Source organism: Taudactylus pleione, unplaced genomic scaffold (genome assembly GCF_031769625.1).
Source record: "Taudactylus pleione unplaced genomic scaffold, aTauple2 ptg000229l, whole genome shotgun sequence".
NCBI classification, from domain to species: domain Eukaryota; kingdom Metazoa; phylum Chordata; class Amphibia; order Anura; family Myobatrachidae; genus Taudactylus; species Taudactylus pleione.
The window spans coordinates 3,414,027-3,438,925 of NW_028284631.1; the positions used below are offsets into that span (position 1 = coordinate 3,414,027).

Consider the following 24,899-nt stretch of genomic DNA (forward strand, 5'->3'; position numbering starts at 1 on the left):
TCAAACTCTGTCCTCAGGACCCCACACAGGTCACGTTTTGCAGGTCACCCAGCAGGTGCACAGGTGTATTCATTACTCACTGACACATTTTAAAAGATCCAACGGTGGTGCTAATTATTTCACTTGTGGCTCTGTGAGACCTGGAAAACATGCACTGTTTGGGGCCCTGAGGACAGAGTTTGAGAACCTGTGCTCTAGACGAAAGTCCTGCTCCTTATATAGATACCTAGAAGAGTTGCACAATACCTCAAAGCAAATAGTACAAGACAAAAGGTGTGAAATACTTTTTTACTAAAGTATACCAGCACAAAAATAAAATGTCACATTGAACCACCCAGATCCACCATAGCAGCTACCTGCAGAAAGAATCAAACCTAAATAACATGTCTTTGTCTGAACTTAAAACAGATGATAGAATATCCAAAATGTCCCCAGAACTAGTGTTCCAGACCTCTGACTGGCCCTGTAGGCGAATAGCATCTTATCCGGCAGAGTTTGGGAGGCTTATTTATAAAGCAAGATGAAAGGAGTAACCTTTGCTCTAGTAATAATCATCCTGTGATATAGCCCTGCCACAGTATCAGTGCTGAATCTGTACTAGGAGTACGGTGACATTGTCAGCGGCACCTCGGCGCACGGCTTCGTTGGCGAGGCGATGGCAGGCTGACTCATATCGGGTGTCTGTGTCTAGTGTGCGCTCTTCTTCCTTGGAGCCTTCATCCTGTCAGTGGGAGAGATTATATCAGACCAGAGGAGGAGATCTGTAAACACCTCATTATACCTCGTACAGCCCCACTACTAAGCCAACCTACCTGCACATGGCCAAGGATGAAGTTTACAGCCTCTTCCGCGGAGAAGGCCTTGAATAGGCCATCACAGGCTAATAAAACAAACCTGTCAGGGAAAATAATCAGCCACAAGATGAAATAAACGTAAAAGTACAGAAAAATGGGTGACCCACAAACACATGGAGGAGGATGCATCTATATTACAGGTTGGGAGATGTGCCACACATGAACATCTTCTGCAGGACAGCCCAGGGCCAGCTGCATACACACTGGGAGACTAGTTTATATGAAAGTGAGAGACTGGTAACATATAATAAAACATTCCTTAGGAAAATTTTGACCATTTGTATTAGAAAAAAATAAAAACATTTTTTACCTGAAAACATTTTCCCTCATTGTGGTGTGTGCAGGGAAGTGTTCATGAAAACAGTAGTTGTAGGTTCTTACTTCACATAAAGGCCCACATCATGGGACTGCCCTGGAACATCAATCTGCAGTTCCTTCTACTCACTTCAGAAGCACCTTTATATTCACTTTAAGTTCTATTTTATGGTCCTAAAATACTGCTCAGTGATGCCTTATTTCAGCCTTTATTTATGAGACAGACGATCCATTTGGGCTTGCTTTTACTGCACGTCTTTATTGTGTACTTTGATTTGTCCTTAAAGGTTTTTATTATATCACAATGCGCTACCCCATAAAAAAACACCTTGAAGGTGCAAATGGCATCACATACATTAAAAGAATACAACAAGACTCTCCCCCAAGTATCCCTTAATTACTACTTTTTGGAGAAAACAAATGCTGTGCCTCTCATTAATGTGCCCTCTGCAATTCTTAATTATATTAAAATTATTTTGTACTACAAAACAAAATCTGGGCTTTGCATGTGAGCGCACACTTGGGCACATCATGAACTGTCAGCGAGAAACTCCCCGATACGCTACAGTTGAGATGCAAAATGTTACGCCCCAACCTATGCTGCCATCTTCAGTCACATATCCAGGTGTTGTTACTCTCCTTAAACACAAGTGCACCACCATAAAATTAGCAGAGAAAGAAAAGGTCACAAAACACCACAAGGACTTTTAAAAAATGGCCACCATGATTAATGCCCTGGGGTCCCCTTCTGCTCCATACCAACTTCACAAATGAAGGTAAATGGTTAAATATCTGCAGCACAGAAAGTAGTCCAGACAGATGGAGATTTGAAAAATAAAACATATAGGAGGAGATCTTATATGGACAATGGTGGTGCTTCAAATAAGATTTTAAAATGCTTTAAAAAGTCATCTCATAATAAATTAATTTTAAACAGAACACTATATAGACCAGAGAATATTCACGCTATCATTGACATGCATTACTTTAATGAAGCAATTGAGGTTCTACATAACACAAGAAAGTAAAACAGGACAGTCAGTGGCTGTCGTGATAGGTTTGTGGGTGCTTGTGTAGTCATCATGCGGTACTAACCAGTGTGACAATACGCTCATTTACCTGTCACTGTCAGTGAGAGGACACCTTTTCACATCTGGTGTGCTGATGACCCCCCAGCGCTTGTACTGCCCATCTCCTATTGAGCGAGACACCTCCAACACCCCTAGAACACGACCGTCTCTGCGAATCACAAAGCACACAATGTTCTCAAGGAAGACATGCTGGAAGAACATCTGCTGTCTGAGAACTCTGCCAGTTACAAGTAACCTATATGTCAGTGGTTCCCAAACTGGTCATCGTGGCACCCTGGGGTGCCCGAGGGCACTTTCGGGGGTACCTTGGGTTGGTGGTCCAGCACCAAATAAAATGTGGACAAATAAAAGCGCAGCCCTATCAACCACCACATAACTGAACCTAAAGGTGACATAAGCACAATTTACTTCATTTAATTGTTGCTGAATTTCTCAATAAGAAACTTTTGGCCCAGGGGTGCCGTGGAAAACATGCTGATACTCTAGGGCGCCGTTATTTGAAAAAGTTTGGGAACCACTTGTATATGTCATCGCAGCGCAAACAGATTAATGAAAGAAACGTATGTATTGTAACGATCATCTAAAATTTCAGGGGTCTTCAACCTTTGGTCTTCGAGCTGCTGTGGAACTACACATCCCAGCATGCCCTGCCACTGTTTTGACATAACAGCATGCTAAAACTGTGGCAGGGTATCCTGGGATCTGTAGTTCCACTGCAGCTGGAGGGCCAAAGGTTGAAGACCCATTATCTAAATGAAGGTGAAATAACTACAGTGGTGATTTTGTTCCCTTGTACAGTCCTGTAAAGCCCTGCAGACTGATTAAGAGTACAGCGTGTGTGTGAGACAGCATATCTTAGTCTGGAGTGTTCTGTAAGAGATTTGGAGCTGGGAGGCATCTCAGAGCTCATATCTTGGTAAAACTATTTCAGTAAATATAACCCCCGGGCAGAGCAGTCTGTGCAGTGTGGCCTATACTGATAACTGGCTGGCATTTCACAGAATTTGCTGATTCTGCAGTAAACCGTACACACCCCAGAGCTGGGGGCTCCTCCACCCTGATGAGAGAGTGTGATGGAATTAGAAACCAGAAAACTATTAAGTTACACTCAAGAAAGAACATCTCAGATAAGCATTTGCCAGGTTCCCCCATACTTATGGTGGAATCTACAATGAGAGATTACCAGTAGTTTGTGGCATATATTTATGGTTCGGATGGATTAGGACACATACACGGGCAGAGATGCTCACCTCACATTGCCCCCTGCTCTCTGGATTCTCATCCGCTCTTCATACTGCGTGGGGTTGTGTTCTCTACTCAAACTTAAAACGCTGGGTTTCTGAGTTTCCTCATTAATCCTGCAGAGTAAAGCCTAGCACAAAGAAAAGAGTACAGAGGAACGGTGGAACAAGGATATTGAAAGAAATAAAACTATAGTGACTAATGTTCACATGCAGATTGCACAGCCATCGATGTATGCATAGAGCTAGGACGATAAACATGTACAACTGTGTAACACCACAAGCGAGATCTAGGGCCATTCACATCGCTGAACCATTCTCTGCTCATCGGTCACAGGTGTAAAGGTGTTATATAATCAATGCGCAAATAGCTTGAAGAAATCAACCCAATATCAGTTTTTTTGCAATCAACTTTTATAGAGAACTATTAAGTACAGGAAAAGAACACCTATAATGTGTTGGCTAAAAGCAGATATCTTTAGTATCCCAAACTGACTCTACCAGCAGAACTTAAGGTGCGTACACACTAGACGATAGAGAAACGACTGTACAATTACAACATTGTAATCATACAATCGTTCTTCATCCTGTGCAGTGGATAACGTGCCCACACTGAACGATATGCCGTTCAGGGCAGGCAACCTCCCTCATCCCCGAACATGCCCAACCTGTCGATATCGGCAGGTTGGCCTGCATGTTCAGGCGATGATAGATGTCGAAAACGACCAGCGGGAGCGCGCATCACTGGTCGTTTGACATTTTACTGCATGAATTATGAACGATTAATGAGCGATTGAACGATAAAGATGTCATAATCGTTCATTTTAATTGTCTAGTGGATACGCACCTTAAGCTTGTGGTGTTGCTGGCCAACCAACCTTGGTTTTATAATGTGCCGTGGACTCTACCTGCTCTTAAACACTGAGCCATCTAGAATGTAAGAGACTTTCAAGCATGAGAATTGTCCCTGTAATGGATAGCCCTAACATCATTATCCTTTATTTATATGACACCACAAATATTCTGCAGCGCCTTACACAGTACATAAATAAGTGAGCCAGAAACCAGTGACTTACAGTACAGTACAGGACAAGGTTTACATACATTGCTGCATTAGCGATCATAACACTCAAATAAGCAAATAAGACATAAGCATCCAAGTATTAGGTGCCCAAGTGGGGAATGAGAAGTAGATTAAGGTAGAAGCAAGGGGAAGTACAAGAGGGTAGAGGGCCCTGCTCGTGAGAGCTTACAATCTAACATAGCAATAGCATAAATATGCTAATATTTAAAAGAATGACTATTGTAAACTAGTACAATTCACTTTAAAGTGGTCGAGTTACGTACACACAGACTAGGCTTCCATTTTGTGTACTTCTCAAAATGGATGACTTCACTGTATGTAAGCAATGGGTACTTGATATTCAGATGCTATGGAGAGAGGAGCGGTGGACTATGAACTGGCTACAAGAAAACCGTGTGCTTTGATTGTGAACGTAATGTCAGATTATACTTTACAATAATTAACTGTAGCGGAAATTATTTCCCCTCACAAAATATTTATATACATTTTGCAGCTGTCAAGTTACATATACATTCAAATGTATACTTGCATGTCACAATGTGTATCAGGGCATATGGTATTACTAGCAATCTGGACCAGTCATCAGCTGGGTCCCCCCCAGCCCAGCCCCCGGACTGCACTACTATGCGTATGCTTACTCGGTGTAGCAGGTGCAGCAGGGCTCCCCATCCTCCTCACCAGGAACTTATCTTGTGCATCCGTTGCAACGGGGAAAGGCGCACGATGGAGATGGGACAGACTATACAGACTAGTAATTCGGGACCCATTGTACCTCAGTTCCAGGTCTTCCCCCACCCAGCTATACTTATCCTGTGCTGGTGCTGCAGGTTTCTCCTCACTTAGCCAGTCGCCTTAACTGCAGTGCTAGCCGTTGCTGGGGGGGAATTGTACGTGCAATGACTACCCCTGTGTATGATGGAGACTGGGCAAGTCATAGCTCTTTATATAGATGCTGATATTCACTTTAAAATAGGACAATAAAATAAGGTATGTGTACAAAACATATACAGACAATGAAAGACACTTGTCTTTGTATGATAACACTATTCACAATATTGAATAATAATTCTGGTCAGAAAGTAGTTTAAGGAGCAGCCCTTCACAATGTTAGATGAGGGTGTATTATTGGTTGCTATGGGCAACATCTCCATTTCTAAAAACCTGCACTTTAGTAAATATACCCCTATGTCCTCTTTACTTGCAAAGAAAGCCCTGCTATACACAATGACAGGAATAAAAGTAAATCTGCAGGTAATTGCTGGTACTCACCTTGCTGTCTCCTAGGTTGGCAATATATAGGATGTTATCAGCAACTAAAACACAAATAGCTGTTGTGCCGTCTTTCCATGCTGGTTTCCTGCAGGCAGAAGAGAACAGCGAGCAATGACAAGGCCAGGAAAACGCGTCGGCGTACGACAGAAGAGACCTCTATAAGATATACCCACTGGCTGGCTGCCTTCTTCAGAAACTCCTCATCGGTTTGCTTAAAAGCATCAAGCAGACATTTCTTTATTGCCTTGTCCACACTGCTTCCCTCTCCTGCAAAAAGCGCCTGTCACTATGTTACACAGACTTACTCTACAACACTATGTAACAGCCTTTACTTACCTCGCGGTAACTTTTTCACCAGATTGCGGTGCAGATTGTGTGCTGCGAACTGCGCTGCGTGACTCCCGCCATGACCATCGAATACAGCATAGTATGAAAGTTGTGATCTACGAAGGAAACATCAGATAAAATAAAACTTACCTACTAAGGATCAGAAGTCCCTTTTCATCAAAGGACAAAGACAACTTTGAGGGCATGTTTTATTTCCAAATGTAATCGAACAAATTGATTTCACACGAGTACAAAAAATCCTCTTCTCACTTTTTTCTACTTTGGGGAACACTGGTAACCTTGGGGATGTCCCAGCGCAGCCCTAGTGGAGGGAACACTCAGGCAAAGCACTGAATAGAACAGGAGGGAACTGTTTGCTGCCCGACAACAAAGGTTCAGGCTGGTGGTAATGTATTGGTGTGGGGAATGTTTTCTTGACACACATTATACCCCCATAATACTAATTAAGCATCATTTAAATGATATAGCCCACCTGAGGTGGTATACAATCGGGAAACCGGCTGCCTTAATACCTACAGCCGGCTTCCCGACTGTCATCTGTCATATCCCGGCGAGGGTGAAATGATGGGCGTCTATATCTAGATGCCTGTCATTTCCCCGACGCCGGGAGACAGGCGCCCGGCATCCCAATCGAAAGGATGCCGGGCGCAGCGAGGGGACAGCCGCGGGGGGGGGGGGGGGGACGAGGGTTAGGTTTAGGGCACCCGGGGGGGACTTAGGTTTAGGCAGCGGGGAAGGGGGGGGTTAGGGTTAGGCACTTTGGGGGGTTTAGGGTTAGGCACCCCTAAGGAGGGTTAGGGGGTTAGGTTAGTTTATACTTACCTTGGCGACGATCGGGATTTCCAGCGCTGTCGGGCTTCCGCTGCCGGGAACTCTGCTTTTGTCGGCCGGCGGCATTTCATACAGATTCCCCTGAGGTAATGTTGCGGAACATGTGTATCTCTTATGGCCACAGTCTCCCCATCATCTAATGACTACTTACAGAAGGATAATGTGCAATGTTATAAGGCACAAGTCATCCTAAACTGGTTCCACAAATATGGAAAGGAGTTCAATCCGCTATAGCCTCCACAGTCACTAGAGCTCAGGGCCTGATTTAGAGCCGGACGAGCTTTCAGTACGCTTGCTCTGAATCAGGGCGGCATTTTTTTTTTTTTTGTGAGCCGGCCTCCTGCAAGGAACAAGGAGAATGACAAGACAACTGTATGTACAAACACTGCAGACTTGCCCAGTACTTACATGTTGGCAGGCATTGGCTGACACTCCTGGCTCAGATCACATATAGTATGAGCGTCCTGTAATTCCTCCCGCTCCCCCCTTCGTTCTGCTACATGAGCTTTTAAAGACAAAAGTCCTAAACAAAGAGGAAAAAAAAAAAAAAAAGGCATATAGTCAGTGCAGAGACTATAAAACGATCTTCATCTCATCTCTTCAGTCAGTGAGGGGAATATTACCAGCTTGTGCATTGATAAAGAAAGGGTATTATAGATACTGTAACCAGGATGAGGTTTGAAGAGCAAGTAAAACAACTTTTTGCCATCACTATATAGGGAAAGTGTGTCTGTCCTGTTCTATCATTCAGAGAAAGCAGCCATTGCTTTGGAGGGAGCCGCTTCTATATTTAGAAAATCCAGTGTTTATAGGATTTCATTAGTTTTAACATACTGCAGGGCAGGGGAAGTATAACCGATAAGCTAAGCTTTGCCTTAGTGGTACAGTATAAGATCCCTTTACTTGAGTGTTCTAAACTCAGTGGATGTCTCTTCGGCTGTCTAATGGAGAGGGAGAATGTGCAGGGCAAGATTAAGGGCCATATTCAATTAGAAGCAAAAAGCTGTTTGCCGCAAAAAAGTATCAATGATTGCGAATTTTCGCGTGGTCGGAACTTATCTCCAAATTCAATTCCAGACGGTTTTCGCCTACGTGGAAAGTTAATGCAATGTAATAAGCAAAAAAGATTCGCCTAAGAATAGCAGGAGAAAAAAAATGAAAAAATTTTATTTTGGGGAGAAAACATGGGGAAACCACTCAGAACCCTTGGGACAGCCCCCCCCAAAGGACAACTGTGTCAAAAAATACCGGGTAAAAATTTACCACCACCCCAAAAACGTACTTTCATTTTGGGGGTGAAAAAGCAAAGTGGGGGAACAAGCATAAAACTAGCAAAACAGAGTTCTTGGGGGTCTGCAAGGATGGGTCAGGTGTTTTTCCAGAGTGCAGGTGATTGCGACAGGTGCGTTTTTCACTTTTTAAAAAAACAAACATCACTTTAGAGACTTTAAAATATGCTAGCACCCATATTTAAGTAGCCCAAATATGACAGCACTACTTACTTGCCCCTGAAAATACTGCTTAATGCCATTCTTCACCACTTGTACAAAGACGCTAATAAGACGCTATTGAGACTTAAGTAGCCCAAACAGTTTTATTAAGGCTATTCGCACACATCTACATTGATCCCCAATGTTAGTGCCTCGTTGGGTGGGGGTTCAGGCTGATTTCCCCTATTCTGCCAGCACTTTCCTCCTGTTCTGACTTTGCCGCTTGCCATTTTCGGGTGGTTTGGAATTGAATATGGCAAATAGCGAGGACACACACGATAAGTTTCCACTTTCAAAACACGCGATGATGGCGGAAAGTCTGGCAGGCAGAACTTTTCTGTGGACGTGAAACTAATTGAATAGCGCCGTAAACCTCAAATCTCACATACATTGCTTCATATATGTCACTAGTACAGTTGATGTGTCCTTTATAATATTGTGCGGCGTCTACTGCCACCATGCTTTGGTTTGAAGAATTACAGCAGCTCCACTGTTTGAATTGAGTACACTACCCAGTATCAATAGTAACAACAGATATATTAAAATATAAAACTTTCCCTGTGTTTTAGAACAGACAATATATTTATGCTCCATAAAAACAGTTCTAAACTTTTGGAACGCACTAGATAATGAATTTGTGTGTTGTCTCATGGCCCTTGGTGGAAGAAGCTCTTCAGGTATGTGCTAGCCTGTTACATATTGGAGATGTACATATACACATATGACTGAAGGCTACAAAATGCATTCAAAACATAAACAGGGCTGTGCAACAGGTGGTCCCTGACAGTGTGACCCTCAGCTGGCAAGCAGATCTGCATCCACTACATTATAAGACATCTGATAAATCCATTTGGTTTGAAAACACGAAGAGCACATCAAAGAGACCAGAACATTATCTACTTAGAAAATCCCCCCAACAAATAACAATTTAAACAGTTGTTCATTTTGGAAGTTCTGAAGCTAATGCCAAAAGCTAAATGCTCGCAGGAGGGAACTAAAACGTTTCCTATATTCTAAAGTATGAAGCAAAACTTATTAAATCATAAGTGTTCTGGTGACCAACACCTGATTGATAGCTAACGTGGTATACACAGACATACATGGATGCAGCAGCCTGTTTGACACACAAACTCCATGTGCAGTTTTAAGTTGTGTGAAAACCTTTACAAACTTTCTTTTCCCGGTGCTTGCCCTCACAGCTGTCCGAGTCGCTCGTTTCCACCCTACGCTTTCTGCTGGATTTACCATTTGGAGGCTCTGCATCAGGTAAAGATCTTGCCAGGGCTGTGAAAACATGGGTTGAACTGATTAGTGCTCATGGTTTGTCATCTGTTAAAACATTATAGAAACATAAAAAAGTATATATAATTAACTTAGACCATAGCTTGATGAAAAAAAAAAAAAAAAGGAGACTATACTGTTATAACAGAATAAAAAATAAAGTGAATCCTAAGTGAATGGTGCATACAAAAAGCAGCCTATAGTGATTCAAACATACGAAATCTCACCAATATTTCAATACAAATGAATAAATAAAACAATTGTGACTCAAACAGAAAGAATCGCCTTCTGTTTGAGTCACATCATTTTTTTATTTACTATACTGTTATATTTTGCTTTGCTCACCGAGAGCCAAGAATTTGTAAGGTAACACTAACAATATAAAAATATATATATGAATGTATTAACACAGCGGCTTATACAATAGATCAGTATGGTCTAACTACGGGCCCGTGACATGCTGCAAAACGCCATTCTGACATCCCAACATGAAGCCAGGCGGTCACACTGTTGCTGCTACTACAAATAGATTCGGTGTGATTGCAAAATGACAAGGTTCCAATTGTACAACCTGAAGCCACCTGGGATTATATATGTAGGCAGCCTTGTGTAGAGAGGGTTGGATACGGGATGCCGGCGCTTGGGATCCTGGCATCCTGACAGGGTTAGGATACAGACACCTGTTGGTAATGCTGCCCCATCCACTACAAGATGCGGGGACGACGGCACGATTATCATCCCCTAACATGGCAACCTGACGGCGGTCGTCAGGTTGACCATCATGTTCAGGCAGTGATTGATGTTAAAAACGGCCAGCAAGCGCACGCATCGCTGGTCGTTTTTAACATTTTACTGCCCGATTTGCGGGCAATTACCAAGCTAAGGAGCGATAACGACTGTCGTTATCGCTCAATTGCTAGGTTTAATTGCCTAGTAGATGGGCAGCTTAAGTATCCTAACCCTCCCCCCCTAGTGCCTAACCATAACTACACTACTTACCGTCGGGATGCCAGCACTGGGATTCTGACAGCGGCGTCCAGACAGCCGGGATTTCAACTACCTCCAGTTTGTAATATTGTGTACAGATATGGTGTTAAAACTGGACCAGGTGTTTTGACCAAGAAATGGCTGTATGCTCTGGAGGGCAACAGGCTGGGGCTGTGGGGATATTAATCTGGGAGCAAGTTTATTTGTGGTTGAAATTACAGTGTGAATGAAGCTGATCTCTTGGGCATAGGGCTGTACATGGTGGACAGAAGGTTGTAATGATAGATATAGAATAGTTATGAGCATTAGTTTATGTTTGGTTCAGAAATGTAGAAGGTAGTGGTTCCAAAACGTGACCAGCAAGGCACCTAATAGGTCCAATTTTAAAGTTAGCCCTGCTTATACACAGGTGATTTGTTTAGTACCTCATTCTTTTTGATTTTGTTATCGGTGCTCAAACACGTATATCCTTAAATCTGGACTGTCTTGATGCTGGGGATAACTGAGTATAGTTGGGGGAACAACTGCAAGGAGTGCATGGGGTTTTAGGTAGTTGGTATTAGGCGGTTGTACCTGGCATGGGCTGTATGTGGTGGGCTGGTTGTATGTTGCCACAACAGCTGGGCACACAATACCATTTGCTCTTATTATGCAATACTGAGCCCTCCCCTCTGCTGGCTGCAAATGTGCACCCACCTATGTGCACCCCACCTCCGCCAACAGATCTAATAATGTGTGCTCCCATGTACCAGCAATAATCATTACTGCCCCCAGGCCCGTCAGTCACGCTGTGCTCCCTGTGCTGCTCGGTATTAGTGACAGAGTACGGGATGTGCTCACCAGGAGGAGCCCCGGGCGGCTCTGGCAGCTCATCATACAGGTCCATCTCAGGCACCTTGGCCCATAGGAACCAGCGCGTCTCTTCTCGCGAGATTATAATAGCTAGCACCGGACTTGCGCTCGCTTGCTAAGGATTGTCAATCAGGGATGGTTGTCAAGCAACGTGAACATTTAGCCAATCACATTGCACTTAAGAAATCAAGGCGGGTTCGCACGTCCTTTTTGTTTTTACAATAAAGAAAACTTTATTCACAAATGTAAACATGAACACTGCGTTGTTCTTTTTTTTGTGACCCAAATATTTTGTCTTATTTTAGGACAGCACACAGAAGAAGGGATGGACATCCGAAGCCCCCCATCACATGATGGCTGAGCTACCACCATTGGAACTTTCGATGTGATGGTAACTATCGCATCAAAAGAATTCGATGATAAAAACTAATAATATGATGTGCGTATGCGCAAAATCCCCAGCAGCGTAGTTGGCAAGGGGCGGGATCTGGGGCGGGGCCTGGAGCCCAACCAACAACAAAAAACGTACATACAAAATTACATACAGTATGCATACCTCCCAACATGACCCTCTCCAGGAGGGACACAGGACCTCATTCAGAATCGGTCGTTGCGGCTGCACGGTCATACGGGAAAAGGGGCCGGATATGCAAATGATGCACTCGCATGTTGCATCCCTAAGATCGGATCGGTAGCTGGCCGACCAAGGGGAGGAAGCGGCCGGAAGACAAAAAATACGCCCCCTTCTCGTACGCATTACACGTAATCTCCGGGAATATAAGGATTAATCGAGACCATCGGAACTGGTCGTAGAGCTTAAGGTTGGCCATACCCTCTCTTAAGCTCTACGATCATGTCAGTGTAAAAACCTCCCATGTCACATGTGCCATGACGCTACTTTGTTAATTATGCACTCCCATAAAACGCCGTTCGCATAATTAGGCACGCCTGTGTTCGGATCTCCACTCCCCCGTTTTCAAGCACCTTCCCCTGTTACCACCCACAAACGCCTCATTCTGTCACTCAAACTACCGACCTGGCTGTGTTCAAGGAGAGAGAATTTTGTGATCGTAGCAGCTAGTTTGCGCACGCGCATTGCGAACTTTACGCATGCGCTGTTTAGCGAACATCAGTGGCGTACGACCGTGCGGCCGCTACGACCGAATCTGAATGAGGTCCAAAATGCTCTGGTCCTGGACTTCCCTGGTAATTTATGATTGGTGGAGGATCCAGGGGTGGGGCTGCAGTACAGTCCAAAATTCAAATAGGGGTCGCACCAACTGCCAGTGAGTCCCAGCCAGTGATGTGTGGCAGCGTGTGAAATGACAGTTGGTGTGACTCCCCTATTTGACTTTTGAACTGTGCTGCAGCCCCACCTCTTACCAGGGAAGTCCAGGACCAGAGCATTGTGTCCCTCCTGGAGAGGGTCATGTTGGGAGGTATGAGTATGTCTGTCACTGTACTATGTAGCGACGCTGCTGCCGCGTGCGGCTGTGCTGCGGAAACTGGATGGCGAGTACATGGGCGTATATACCCCCTTGGCCTGGATAACACTTTCCAGGGGCGCTGGCCTGGGGGGGGTGTCTTGCGGTGCCGTCTGCAGCCAGGGGGTAGACTCAAGAAGGGACTGCCAGGACTGGAGTCCCGGGTACACCCCTGGCTCCTAGATGTTCAGGGCTGGGCAACCGGTGGCCCTTGCCGGCGCCTGCCTGGTCAGGGTTGCCAACTTTCTGGCTGCCCTTTCCGGGAGGGGGGCAGCCAGATTGGCAAATCAAGGGGGCTCGTCCTTCATTTGTGGGTGGAGCAGGGTGTGTGACCGAGCAATCGCGTCATTTTTCCCCCGCTACACAGTGCCGAGATTACCAGCATTGTGAAGCAGGGGGTGGGGCCAAAATGATGCGGTTTGCGACACCGCCCCCCCTTCTGCAGGGAATTCTCTTATTACTGTTGGGGGGGGGGGCGGTGCGGCGGCTGCCGAGAGGCTTGTCTGCCTTTCCGGGGGGCCTCAGCAGAATCTGGAGGGCAGGCAAGTATGTGTCTGGTACATAGAATTAATAAAGTTTTTTGTTTTTTTCCTGGTGGCATTTATTCTCAGTGTAGGGGGGAGCCAGCGTCACTTTCAAAACATTGATGCTTGCTGGCTGATGTTAACTAGTTTTGCCATCGATGACAGAGAACCAATGGTCCTCTGCCATTGATGGATGAGTGGCAGCTGATTGGGGTTTTTTTTCGTGAGAGGACGGAGCTTGGCCCCAACCCTGGTGCCCACTAAGCCCCGCCTCCATGTTCGATTGGTCTGCGGCTTGCATGCAGCAGAGGTGACCATCAAGGGGGTTTTTAAAGCATAGAATTTTCACTCAATGTTTTTTTGCACCATAAATTATAATAACAGATGGGAGACGGGTCCATCAATGGACACCCCCGATGGCCATTCCTACGACTTCCATATTTGCAAATTAGCAGATCCACAACCAATTGTGCATTACACTACATTTGCAGTCCACCATTGACTTCCACCCTAAAGTAGGGATGGACATCGATGATGGTTTATAGCTGATGTTGAACGCTTTTACCATCGATAGGGGAGAACCACATGGTTTTCCTCCATCGATGGCACAGCATAACTGAATGTTTTTGTTTTTTTACAAGGTGCCGGGACATGAAACATGGCTCCGCCCCCAGGTTCTAATTGGCCAATGGGCCAGTCAGTCAAAGAACAGGGATGAGCATCGGTTGGTGCATCGATGGTCATCCATTGCACAATTGGTAACCATCAATGGTCACTTACTATATCACCATCAAAGGTAACACCACCGATGGCCATCCCTACCCTAAAGATTAGGTAAGGCATCTATCTTTATCTCAGTAAAAAAACATTCACCTTAGGGATGACATCGGAAACCGATGGTTAGCAACTTAGTACTTTTTCCATCAAATACCTGGAATTCAATGGTTGCTAGCCATCGAATGCAGCATTCTGATGCCCATCCGATGGCTGGCTGTGAAGAGAGCACACTCCGCTGTTCTGCAATGAGCAGCAAGAAAATAGAAGGCATCTGTTCTCAGTGTAGGGGGGAGCCCAGGGGCAGCCCAGCATCTCAGAGATTGCTGGGCTTGACCCCACAATGACGTGGATGGGGAGAGCCACAAGGCTCCGACCCCTTTTCACCCCGAATAGTATAACCATTGCAATGGATATACTATTTCATTGTTGTGATGCGATGGCTAGGAAACATCGCATTGCTGGATTTGATGCCGGGTAGGGATGGCAATCCACTATTAATAATCATGGATGGTTTATGGCCAATGTCAAATGCTTTTGCCATTAATGGGGGAGAACCGGATAGTTTCCCTTCATCCATGTTTACTTTAAGCATAACTGAATGGTTTTTTTTTTACAAGGTCCTGAAGCTCAGAGCATAGCCCCTGGCACCCGCAAAGCCCCAAAACCAGGTTCTGATTGGCCCATGGGCCAGTCAGTCACAAAATAGAGATGACCATCATTTGGTGAAGCCATCAATGGTCATCCATTAAATAGTTTGTAGCCATCAATAGTAATACCACTAATGCCAGGCTTCCGATGTCAATTTCTACTTCAGCTATCCCCAGACTAGATGAGTCTCAGTAGACACAGGGAGAGAGCAGCCCATAAGATTCATACCCAACCCACACATAAGTTGAACTCCATAAGAATTATAATTACACTAGTGGTAGTTTAAATCACACACCAGTGGGAAACCAATTTCTTTTTTCCTAATGTATTTCCTCTTTTATGTGCTTTTATTTCCTCTCGCTATGTGCTGGTCACTATTTCTTGATTCCTGTGTATCAGCTGCAACGGGTGGAGTGCAAACATTGCAATAATTGGTGCATTGTGGGCTAAATAATTTCCATATATGAAAACTATCTTGTCAGTTGTACAGTGTGATTATGATTGATGTGGTGTTGCATGGTTGACATATGGGAATCAGTGGATGTGATCGGCATATGGTGGGTATTTTGATGGAAGAGATATATTACAAAAAGAAAAAAAAAACATTGTAGTACTCTCCCTAATCCTAAATGTTTATGGTATAAAATGACATATAAGAAGCCTAATATTTTGCAATAGATTGGTAGGGGAGAGAGTGCTGAGTAGGGATGGACACTGGAAGCCATCAAAACTTTTGATGTGATGGTAAATAACCATCACCTCAAACGTATTTGATAAAAAAAACTTAATTTGATATGTGCAAAAGATCCCTCTTGAGCTCTAGCTAAAACTGTCAAACATTGGTATGGTAAAACCACTATCATCACAAGAAAAACATTGATGGTGGGCAAACCTCAACCAGCGATTTCCATCCCTAGTGCTGAGTCACTCAGGGAAATAAGACCTAGGGGTCTATTTACTAAGCTTTGTTAGGAGATAAAGTGAACGGAGATAAAGGTGCCAACCAATCAGCTCCTAACTGCCATGTCACAGGCCGTGTTTGAAAAATGACAAGAGCTGATTGGCTGGTACCTTATCTCCGTTCACTTTATCTCCTAAAAAAAGCTTAGTAAATAGACCACCCAGAGAGCTCTATGACCTTGCCCATTGCATCACAGTGCAGTTGGCTACATTGAGATCAGTGTCAGACTAAATAAAAAAAAAAAAAAAAATGTTTAGTGCTTGAAATGCTGGTGTTGCATACCTCAAGCGCTGGATATTAAAATAAATAAGGGGGTCATTCAGACCCGCTTGCGATCGGCAGTACGCTCGCAAGCGGGTCGATGTTCCCCAATGCGCATGCGCATGACGGAGGGAGCTCCGTCGTGTGCATGCGCGAGACCCGGGGAGCGACGGGCTTTCCATCGCTCCGGGTCTCGCAACAAAGGGGGCGTGCTGTCGATGTTGATTGACAGCATGCCCCCTTTGGTGAGCGTGCCGGGGGCTTGCCTGCCAGATGGAGGCGTTCCCATGGGAACGCCTACCGTCTGAAGCCGGCCCCACTGACATCACTAGTGAAGTCAGTGGGAGTGATTTTGGCTCTGATAGAGCCAAAATCACTCCAGGGCTTGTGGCAGGGAGACCCTACCGCAGGGTCTCCGTCGCAAGTCCGATGGTCAAGACCATCGCGACCATCTTTTTGGCCGCTCGCATATGTTTGAAAAATGACAGTTGGGAGCTGATTGGCTGGAGCACCATTTATCATAAAAAGTGAAATTTATCACTCGTTTTGAGTGATAAACTCGTTGATAAATAAGGCTCTCAATGTTTCCCAACTTCAGCCCTCAGCGACTCCTAACAAGTTTTTTAAATATGTTAGCCAGTAATGAATACACCTGTGAACCGCTTAAATCTGTAAAACATGCATTATTAGAGGTACGTGAGGACAGGAGTTGGGAAAGACTGTTATAGTCTGTAGTCTTGTGCCTTTGGTCATTGAGCTTTCATTAAGTTCCGTGTTACCTCCGTCTCATCTAAGGTCTCTGCCCATCTACCTGACTCTCAGTGACTCTGAGCATGAGATTTCTATGTACCGTCTATGGACCTGATTCAGCTAACTGCTTTTGGCCACGTTTATATTTGGATATAAGTAAATTTTATGATGCGCCTCTCAGATGTAACAGTATACGTTCACTTTATCGCCGCGCTCATAGTAGTTGCTTTCACAATCTCCATGAAATGCTTTTTCAAAAGTAGGCAAGTATGGTCCAGATCCATTATCTTTTAGCTGTCCTAGATAGCTGTTCAGATGAATGATAATGGTGACTGTCCATCACAACTTTATCATGGCTGCTCAGGGAGATCAGAAGACAAAAAAAGGGATACCAATATGGTATTGAACAGGCGATAATCCAAGACAAATAGGACCAGTAAACTTGGGTGATGATCCCTGGTATCTCTGCCGTGTTACGTTGCATCAAGGTGCAGCTTTTTCAAAGTTTACTGGACCTATTTGTCTTGGATTATCATCAAACTGCCTGAACCAGCCTTTGGGACTCAAAAGGACACAATTTAACTGGGATTAAGCAAACACTATCTTTGCCTTGGATTATAACACATATGGACACTGTGCTTGTTATGAACATCTAAAAGGGACATCCCTCTTTCGGCAACCAAGGATTAACATCCTAACATCTAGTGGACAGTTCTAATATTTGCACATTTTGGCTTTCCCAGTGTCCTCCACGAAGGTACTGTGTAGGAACAGGCAGATTTTGGATTCTTAAGGTGGGTACACACTATACAGATATATGTGCAGAACAAGCGATCTCCTTCAGTTTGTGTGGGTTTCATCCATGTGCTGTGCTTTCCTTCCACAGTAAAGAAAACCATACAGGAATGTTATTTGCTGCAATGTGTGTTATAACTTTCACTCAGACAGATGCTGATGGGAATGGTTCATTATTCTCTGTACAGAACCACATAATATAGTGGCACTATACCAATAAATACACTCTTTTGTCTTTTCCTCCATCTTTCTTTCCTACTGATAATTGGATTGAACAATTCTTTTTGTTTCATTTAGGAGATCTTACCTATGAATGGGGCAATGAGTCTCCAATAATACAGTATAATACGTTTGCTCCTTACCTTGACAGAACATTTGGGGGCCTATTCATCATCAGAGACCGGATGGCCCCTCAGTTAGGATTGCAGCTACATAAGTAACTGCATTACTTACCTCCACCCCGTCGGCGCGGCTACTCATGTGCGACCCGAGCAGTGGCGTAACTAGGGTCTTCGGAGCCCAGGGCAAGTTTGAGATCGGCGCCCCCCCCACTACACAGCCAAATATATCTTGCGCGCCTTCGGCACGCACCAAAAATGTGGGCGTGGTCACCTACCAGAAGGGACGTGGCTACTGAAAATGGGGCGTGCCAACATGACACACTACCCATTTTTTGTCACATTCCTTTACATTCCATATGCTAGATAGATTTCAGTGCGCTGATCACCAAGATAGTATATCCTGATTATGACAGGCTGCTCCTACAGCAGGATCTGCACCTGCTAATATTATAAACAAGAAAAAAGGTGTGTATGGAGCACTAGTCAAGATCAGGTGACCACAATGTGTAAATTGTATTTATTAAAACTCTTATAACAAATTAGAGCGTGCACACAGGATACAATAAATGATACGTATCAAATCACAATAACAGAAAAAACGTGGGTAAAGAGCATCTGAGAACACCTGGAGATGTAATACGGAACTGCTATGAAAGTCCCTCTCCTAAATAGTGTCCATGTCTCAAGCCCTGTAGTATATCCACACTCTGTATGTGATCCCCTGGTCCGAGCGGTGAATGCTTCTATGGGGGGGGGAGTATTCCTATAGACAGTGAAGGCCGATGTGAATAGCCCGTTAGGGCGAAAAAAATTACAGTCACCTATATAGCTCTTAGATCGCTCCCGAGTGTCCCGAATATCTGCCGCCGGTAAAAATCCTGACGGAGGGTATGGGGGCCGCTTGTATGTATCATTGCGACTGAGAGCAGAGGTGCCGTGTGTTGTGTGTACCACTGTTGAGACTTAAACCCCGGGCTGTTGTCTAATAAATACAAGGTTGCAGAGGCTCCGTCTTAGGAGAGGAACTTTCATAGCAGTTCCGTATTACATCTCCAGATGTTCTCAGATGCTCTTTACCCACATTTTTTCTGTTATTGTGATTTGACACTTATCATCTATTGTATCCTGTGTGCACGTTCTAATTTTTTATAAGACTTTTAATAAATACAATTTACACACCATGTTCACCTGACCTTGACTAGCGCTCCATGCACACCTTTTTTCACATTCCATATGCACCTTACCTTTCCGGTGGTTTCTCACAATGTGGAACGTCTGAAGAAATGTATCCTCCCTGGGACAATGGCGTCTTCAGTCGGTATTCACTATTCATGTAGGTCACATCGTCCGGAAGATGCCTGTTTGTGTGGGAATATTAAAAAAAAGTCATCATCATAAACAGCGGTTCAACCAGACTCGCTCCCCTTGTGTAACTTCCTTCCCCCTGCGTCTCTCAGCCACACCATCATCTCACTGCATCATCTCTTAGACACACCATCATCTCCCTTCCTGTGTCATCTATTCTTAGCCACACCATCCCCTCCTCCTGTGTCGTCTCTCAGCACACCATCACCGCCCCCCCGCGTCAATTCTCAGCACACCATCAACTCCCCACTGAGTCGTCTCTCAGCACACCATCACCACCCCTCCCTGCATTGTCTCTCAGTCAGGCGATGAGCTCCCCCACTGCATCATCTCTCAGACGATCAGCTCCCCTCCTGCGTCGCCTCTCAGTCAGGTGAACAGCTCCCCTCCTGCGTCGTCTCTCAGTCAGGCGTTCAACTTCTCCCCCTGCATTGTCTCTCAGTCACGCGATCAGCTCCCCTCCTGCATCGTCTCTCAGTAACGCGATCAGCTCCCCCCCTGCATCGTCTCTCAGTCACACCGTAATCTTCCTCTTCGTTGCCTTCCAGCACAGACACAGATACACACACACTGACATATATATACATTGACATATATATACACACTCACTGACACACATATACACACACTGACATATACACACTGACACACAAACTGACATATACACTGCTCAAAAAAATAAAGGGAAGACTAAAATAACAAATCCTAGATCTGAATGAATGAAATATTCTTATTAAATACTTTGTTCTTTACATAGTTGAATGTGCTGACACCAAAATCACACAAAAATTATGATTGGAAATAAAATTTATTAACCCATGGAGGTCTGGTTTTGGAGCCACACTCAAAATTAAAGTGGAAAAACACACTACAGGCTGCTCCAACTTTGATGTAATGTCCTTAAAGCAAGTTAAACTGTGGCTCAGTAGTGTGTGTGGCCTCCACATGCCTGTATGACCTCCCTGCAACGCCTGGGCATGCTCCTGATGAGGTGGCGGATGGACTCCTGAGGGATCTCCTCCCAGACATGGACTAAAGCATCTGCTAACTCCTGGACAGTCTGTGGTGCAACGTGGCGTTGGTGGATGGAGCGAGACATGACGTCCCAGATGTGCTCAATTTGATTCAGGTCTGGGGAACAGGCGGGCCAGTCCATAGCATCAATGCCTTCGTCTTGCAGGAACTGCTCACACACGAGCCACATGAGGTCTAGCATTGTCTTGCATTAGGAGGAACCCAGGGCCAACCGCACCAGCATATGGTCTCACAAGGGGTCTGAGGATCTCATCTCGGTACCTAATGGCAGTCAGGCTACCTCTAGCGAGCACATGGAGGGCTGTGCAGCCGCCTAAAGAAATGCCACCCCACACCATTACTGATCCAATGCCAAACCGGTCATGCTGGAGGATGTTGCAGGCAGCAGAACGTTCTCCTTGACGTCTCCAGACTCTGTCACGTCTGTCACATGTGCTCAGTGTGAACCTGATTTCATCTGTGAAGAGCACAGGGCGCCAGTGGCGAATTTGCCAATCTTGGTGTTCTCTGGCAAATGCCAAACGTCCTGCATGGTGTTGACCTGTAAGCACAACCCCCCACCTGTGGACGTCGGGCCCTCACACCACCCTCATGGAGTCTGTTTCTGACTGTTTGAGCAGGCACATGCACATTTGTGGCCTGCTGGAGGTCATTTTGCAGGGCTCTGGCAGTGCTCCTCCTGTTCCTCCTTGCACAAAGGCGGAGGTAGCTGTCCTGCTGCTGGGTTGTTGCCCTCCTACGGCCTCCTCCACGTCTCCTGATGTACTGGCCTGTCTCTTGGTAGCGCCTCCATGCTCTGGACACTACACTGACAGACACAGCAAACCTTCTTGCCACAGCTCCCATTGATGTGCCATCCTGGATGAGTTGCACTACCTGAGCCACTTGTGTGGGTTGTAGACTCCATCTCATGCTACCACTAGAGTGAAAGCACCGCCAGCATTCAAAAGTGACCAAAACAGCCAAAAAGCATAGGAACTGAGAAGTTGTCTGTTGTCACCACCTGCAGAACCACTCCTTTATTGGGGGTGTCTTGCTAATTGCCCTTAATTTCCACCTGTTGTCTATTCCATTTGCACAACAGCATGTGAAATTGATTGTCAATCAATCAAAGTGGACAGTTTGATTTCACAGAAGTGTGAATGACTTGGAGTTACATTGTGTTGTTTAAGTGTTCCCTGTATTTTTTTGAGCAGTGTATATATATATATATATATATACATACACACACTGACACATACTGACATACACATACAAACACACACTGACATATACACACTGAGATATACATACACACACATACTGACACACACACACACACACAATGACATATACACATACACACTGACATATATATATATGCACACATACACTGACACATACACAGGACACTGACACATATAGACATGCACACTGACATATACAGTACACTGACACATATACAGTACACTGAAGCAGTAAAGCTGCGGGCTGAGAAAGTAAGGGCCTATATCTGTGTGATACACTGTCTTTGTGTAGCTGTGGCAGCCAAGCCAAGCCAGGCTGGAGCCGGCGATAGGCCTGCAAGAAGCAGGCAGGGACTTTGTTGGCAGACTAGCTGCGTCACACTAGAGAGGGCTCAAGAAGTGAGCTAGATGCCCTAAACAGGGGGGAAGCAATCGGGAAGCCGACTGCCTATATACCGGCAGCCGGCTTCCCGACTGTCTTATCCCGGCATGGGTGAAAAGCCGGGCGTCTAGATGTAGACGCCCGCATTTCCCCGACGCCGGGAGACCGGCGCCCGGCATCACGATCGTAGTGATGCCGGGCGCCGCGAGCGGACAGCCGCGGGGGGGAGGGTTAGGTTTAGGGCTCTCGGGGGGGGGGGGGGGGTTAGGGTTAGGCACCCCCCCGGGGGACTTAGGTTTAGGTAGCGGGGAAGGGGGTGGTTAGGGTTAGGCACTTAGAGGGGGGATTAGGGTTAGGCACTTGGGGGGGAAGTTAGGGTTAGGCACCCCTAAGGAGGGTTAGGGGGGTTAGGTTAGTGGATACTTACCTATCCACGATCGGGATTTCCAGCGCTGTCGGTCTTCCGCTGCGTCGCACTCTGCACCTGTCGGGCTGCCGCTGACGGGAATCGAACCCATTCCAAACAGGGGCTAGGTTGTTTTCTTATTTTCTGTTTCCTGAATTCAGAAGCTGGAAGTAAAAGCATCATTTGTTTACTTGAAAGCCATGTGTGGACCCTCAATAAGCACCTAAACACTGCACCCATCCACCCTCTGCCGAGCTAAATACCCCAAGTCATCACAAAATATATATACACACACTGACACATATACACATACTGACATAAACACATACATACTGATATATACACATACATAATTACATACTGACACACATACATACTGACACATAAACACACACTGATATACATACACACACATACTGATACACACACAATGACATATACACATACACACTGACATATAAATATGCACACACTGACACATACACAGAACACTGACACATATAGACATGCACACTGACATATACAGTACACTGACACATATAGCCATGCACACTGACATATACAGTACACTGACACACATAGACATGCACACTGACACATATACAGTACACTGACACATATAGACATGCACACTGACATATACGGTACACTGACACATATACAGTACACTGACATATAGACATGCACACTGACATATACAGTACACTGACACATATAGACATGCACACTGACATATACAGTACACTGACACATATAGACATGCACACTGACATATACAGTACACTGACACATATAGACATGCACACTGACATATACAGTACACTGACACATATAGACATGCACACTGACATATACAGTACACTGACACATATAGACATGCACACTGACACATATACAGTACACTGACACATATAGACATGTACACTGACACATATAGACATGCACACTGACATATATACAGTACACTGACACATATAGACATGCACACTGACATGTACAGTACACTGACACATATACAGTACACTGACACATATAGACATGCACACTGACATATACAGTACACTGACACATATAGACATGCACACTGACACATAGACATGCACACTGACATATACAGTACACTGACACATATACAGTACACTGACATATAGACATGCACACTGACATATACAGTACACTGACACATATAGACATGCACACTGACATATATACAGTACACTGACACATAGTGTGCATGTCTATATGTGTCAGTGTGCATGTCTATGTGTCAGTGTACATGTCTATGACATACAGTACACTGACATATAGATATGCATACTGACATATAGAGTACACTGACACATATAGACATGCACACTGACACATTTAGACATGCACACTGACACATACAGTACCTGGACACATATAGACATGCACACTGACATATACAGTACACTGACACATATAGACATGTACACTGACACATATAGACATGCACACTGACACATATAGACATGTACACTGACACATATAGATATGCACACTGACATATATACAGTACACTGACACATATAGACATGCACACTGACATATATACAGTACACTGACACATATAGACATGCACACTGACATATATACAGTACACTGACACATATAGACATGCACACTGACAGCCTACAGACACATATCTCTTTCTCACAAATGCAGCCAGAAGCCCCCACCCCACACATAAAAAATTAACACACACCAACCTCCACCCCCCACACACATGAAAAATTAACACACACACCCCCCCCCCCAACCCATTACCCACCTGCGGTGGGCAGAGAGGGCTGGGGAAGGAAGAATCACTCCTCACCTGGTACTCGGAGACAGACGGAAGCTCAAGTCTCAGGCAGGTCAGGGAACAGTACGAACTAATGGAGAAAAAAAGACTACTTTTTGGGGGGCACTACTTTAGTGATAATTTAATCTTTTAAAATATAACTTTTATTAGATTACTACTAAAAAAGACGATAGACTTTGCATACATAAAACATATATTCAACCCTTATGATTAAGGGAAAAAATAGGAAATAATCACCTATATAAAACCAATTACACTGATTGGCATCAAATTATTTGTAAAGTGATCTTTCTACTTCAGGGTCCATAGGGGGCCCACAGGGTTGACCTTGGGGTATAGCTTGGATCTGGATCCACGGGCACCATACAGTTAAAGCTTTAGCTCCCAGGATGCACTTGGGTCCTCCTCTATACCCCGCCCCCGAGCCACAGGCACCTCAGTTTCAGTTTGGTGCCGGCCGAAGTCGGTTGCAC

General features: G+C 44.9%; 1 protein-coding gene across 1 annotated transcript; it reads right to left on the reverse strand.

Moving 5' to 3' along the window:
• Positions 1 to 274: 274 nt before the first annotated feature.
• On the reverse strand, positions 275 to 11,764 carry ILKAP (ILK associated serine/threonine phosphatase). Its single transcript, XM_088479226.1, has 10 exons — positions 11,635 to 11,764; positions 9,688 to 9,810; positions 7,445 to 7,559; positions 6,194 to 6,300; positions 6,031 to 6,124; positions 5,855 to 5,942; positions 3,511 to 3,632; positions 2,289 to 2,408; positions 813 to 894; positions 275 to 721 (listed from the first exon to the last, which is right to left on the reverse strand). The coding sequence occupies exons 1-10, from the start codon at positions 11,678 to 11,680 to the stop codon at positions 581 to 583; spliced, it is 1,038 nt and encodes a 345-aa protein (XP_088335352.1). The 5' UTR covers positions 11,681 to 11,764; the 3' UTR covers positions 275 to 580.
• Between the last annotated feature and the right edge of the window lie 13,135 nt (positions 11,765 to 24,899).

Excerpts from the sequence above, each read along its gene's own strand:
- ILKAP (XM_088479226.1), bottom strand. The coding sequence starts at position 11,680 with ATGGACCTGTATGATGAGCTGCCAGAGCCGCCCGGGGCTCCTCCTG. Across the intron at positions 7,560-9,687 it reads GGAAAAGAAAGTTTGTAAAG|GACTTTTGTCTTTAAAAGCT; the intron begins GTTTTCACACAA and ends CTCTTTGTTTAG. Across the intron at positions 6,125-6,193 it reads GGTGAAAAAGTTACCGCGAG|GAGAGGGAAGCAGTGTGGAC; the intron begins GTAAGTAAAGGC and ends CGCTTTTTGCAG.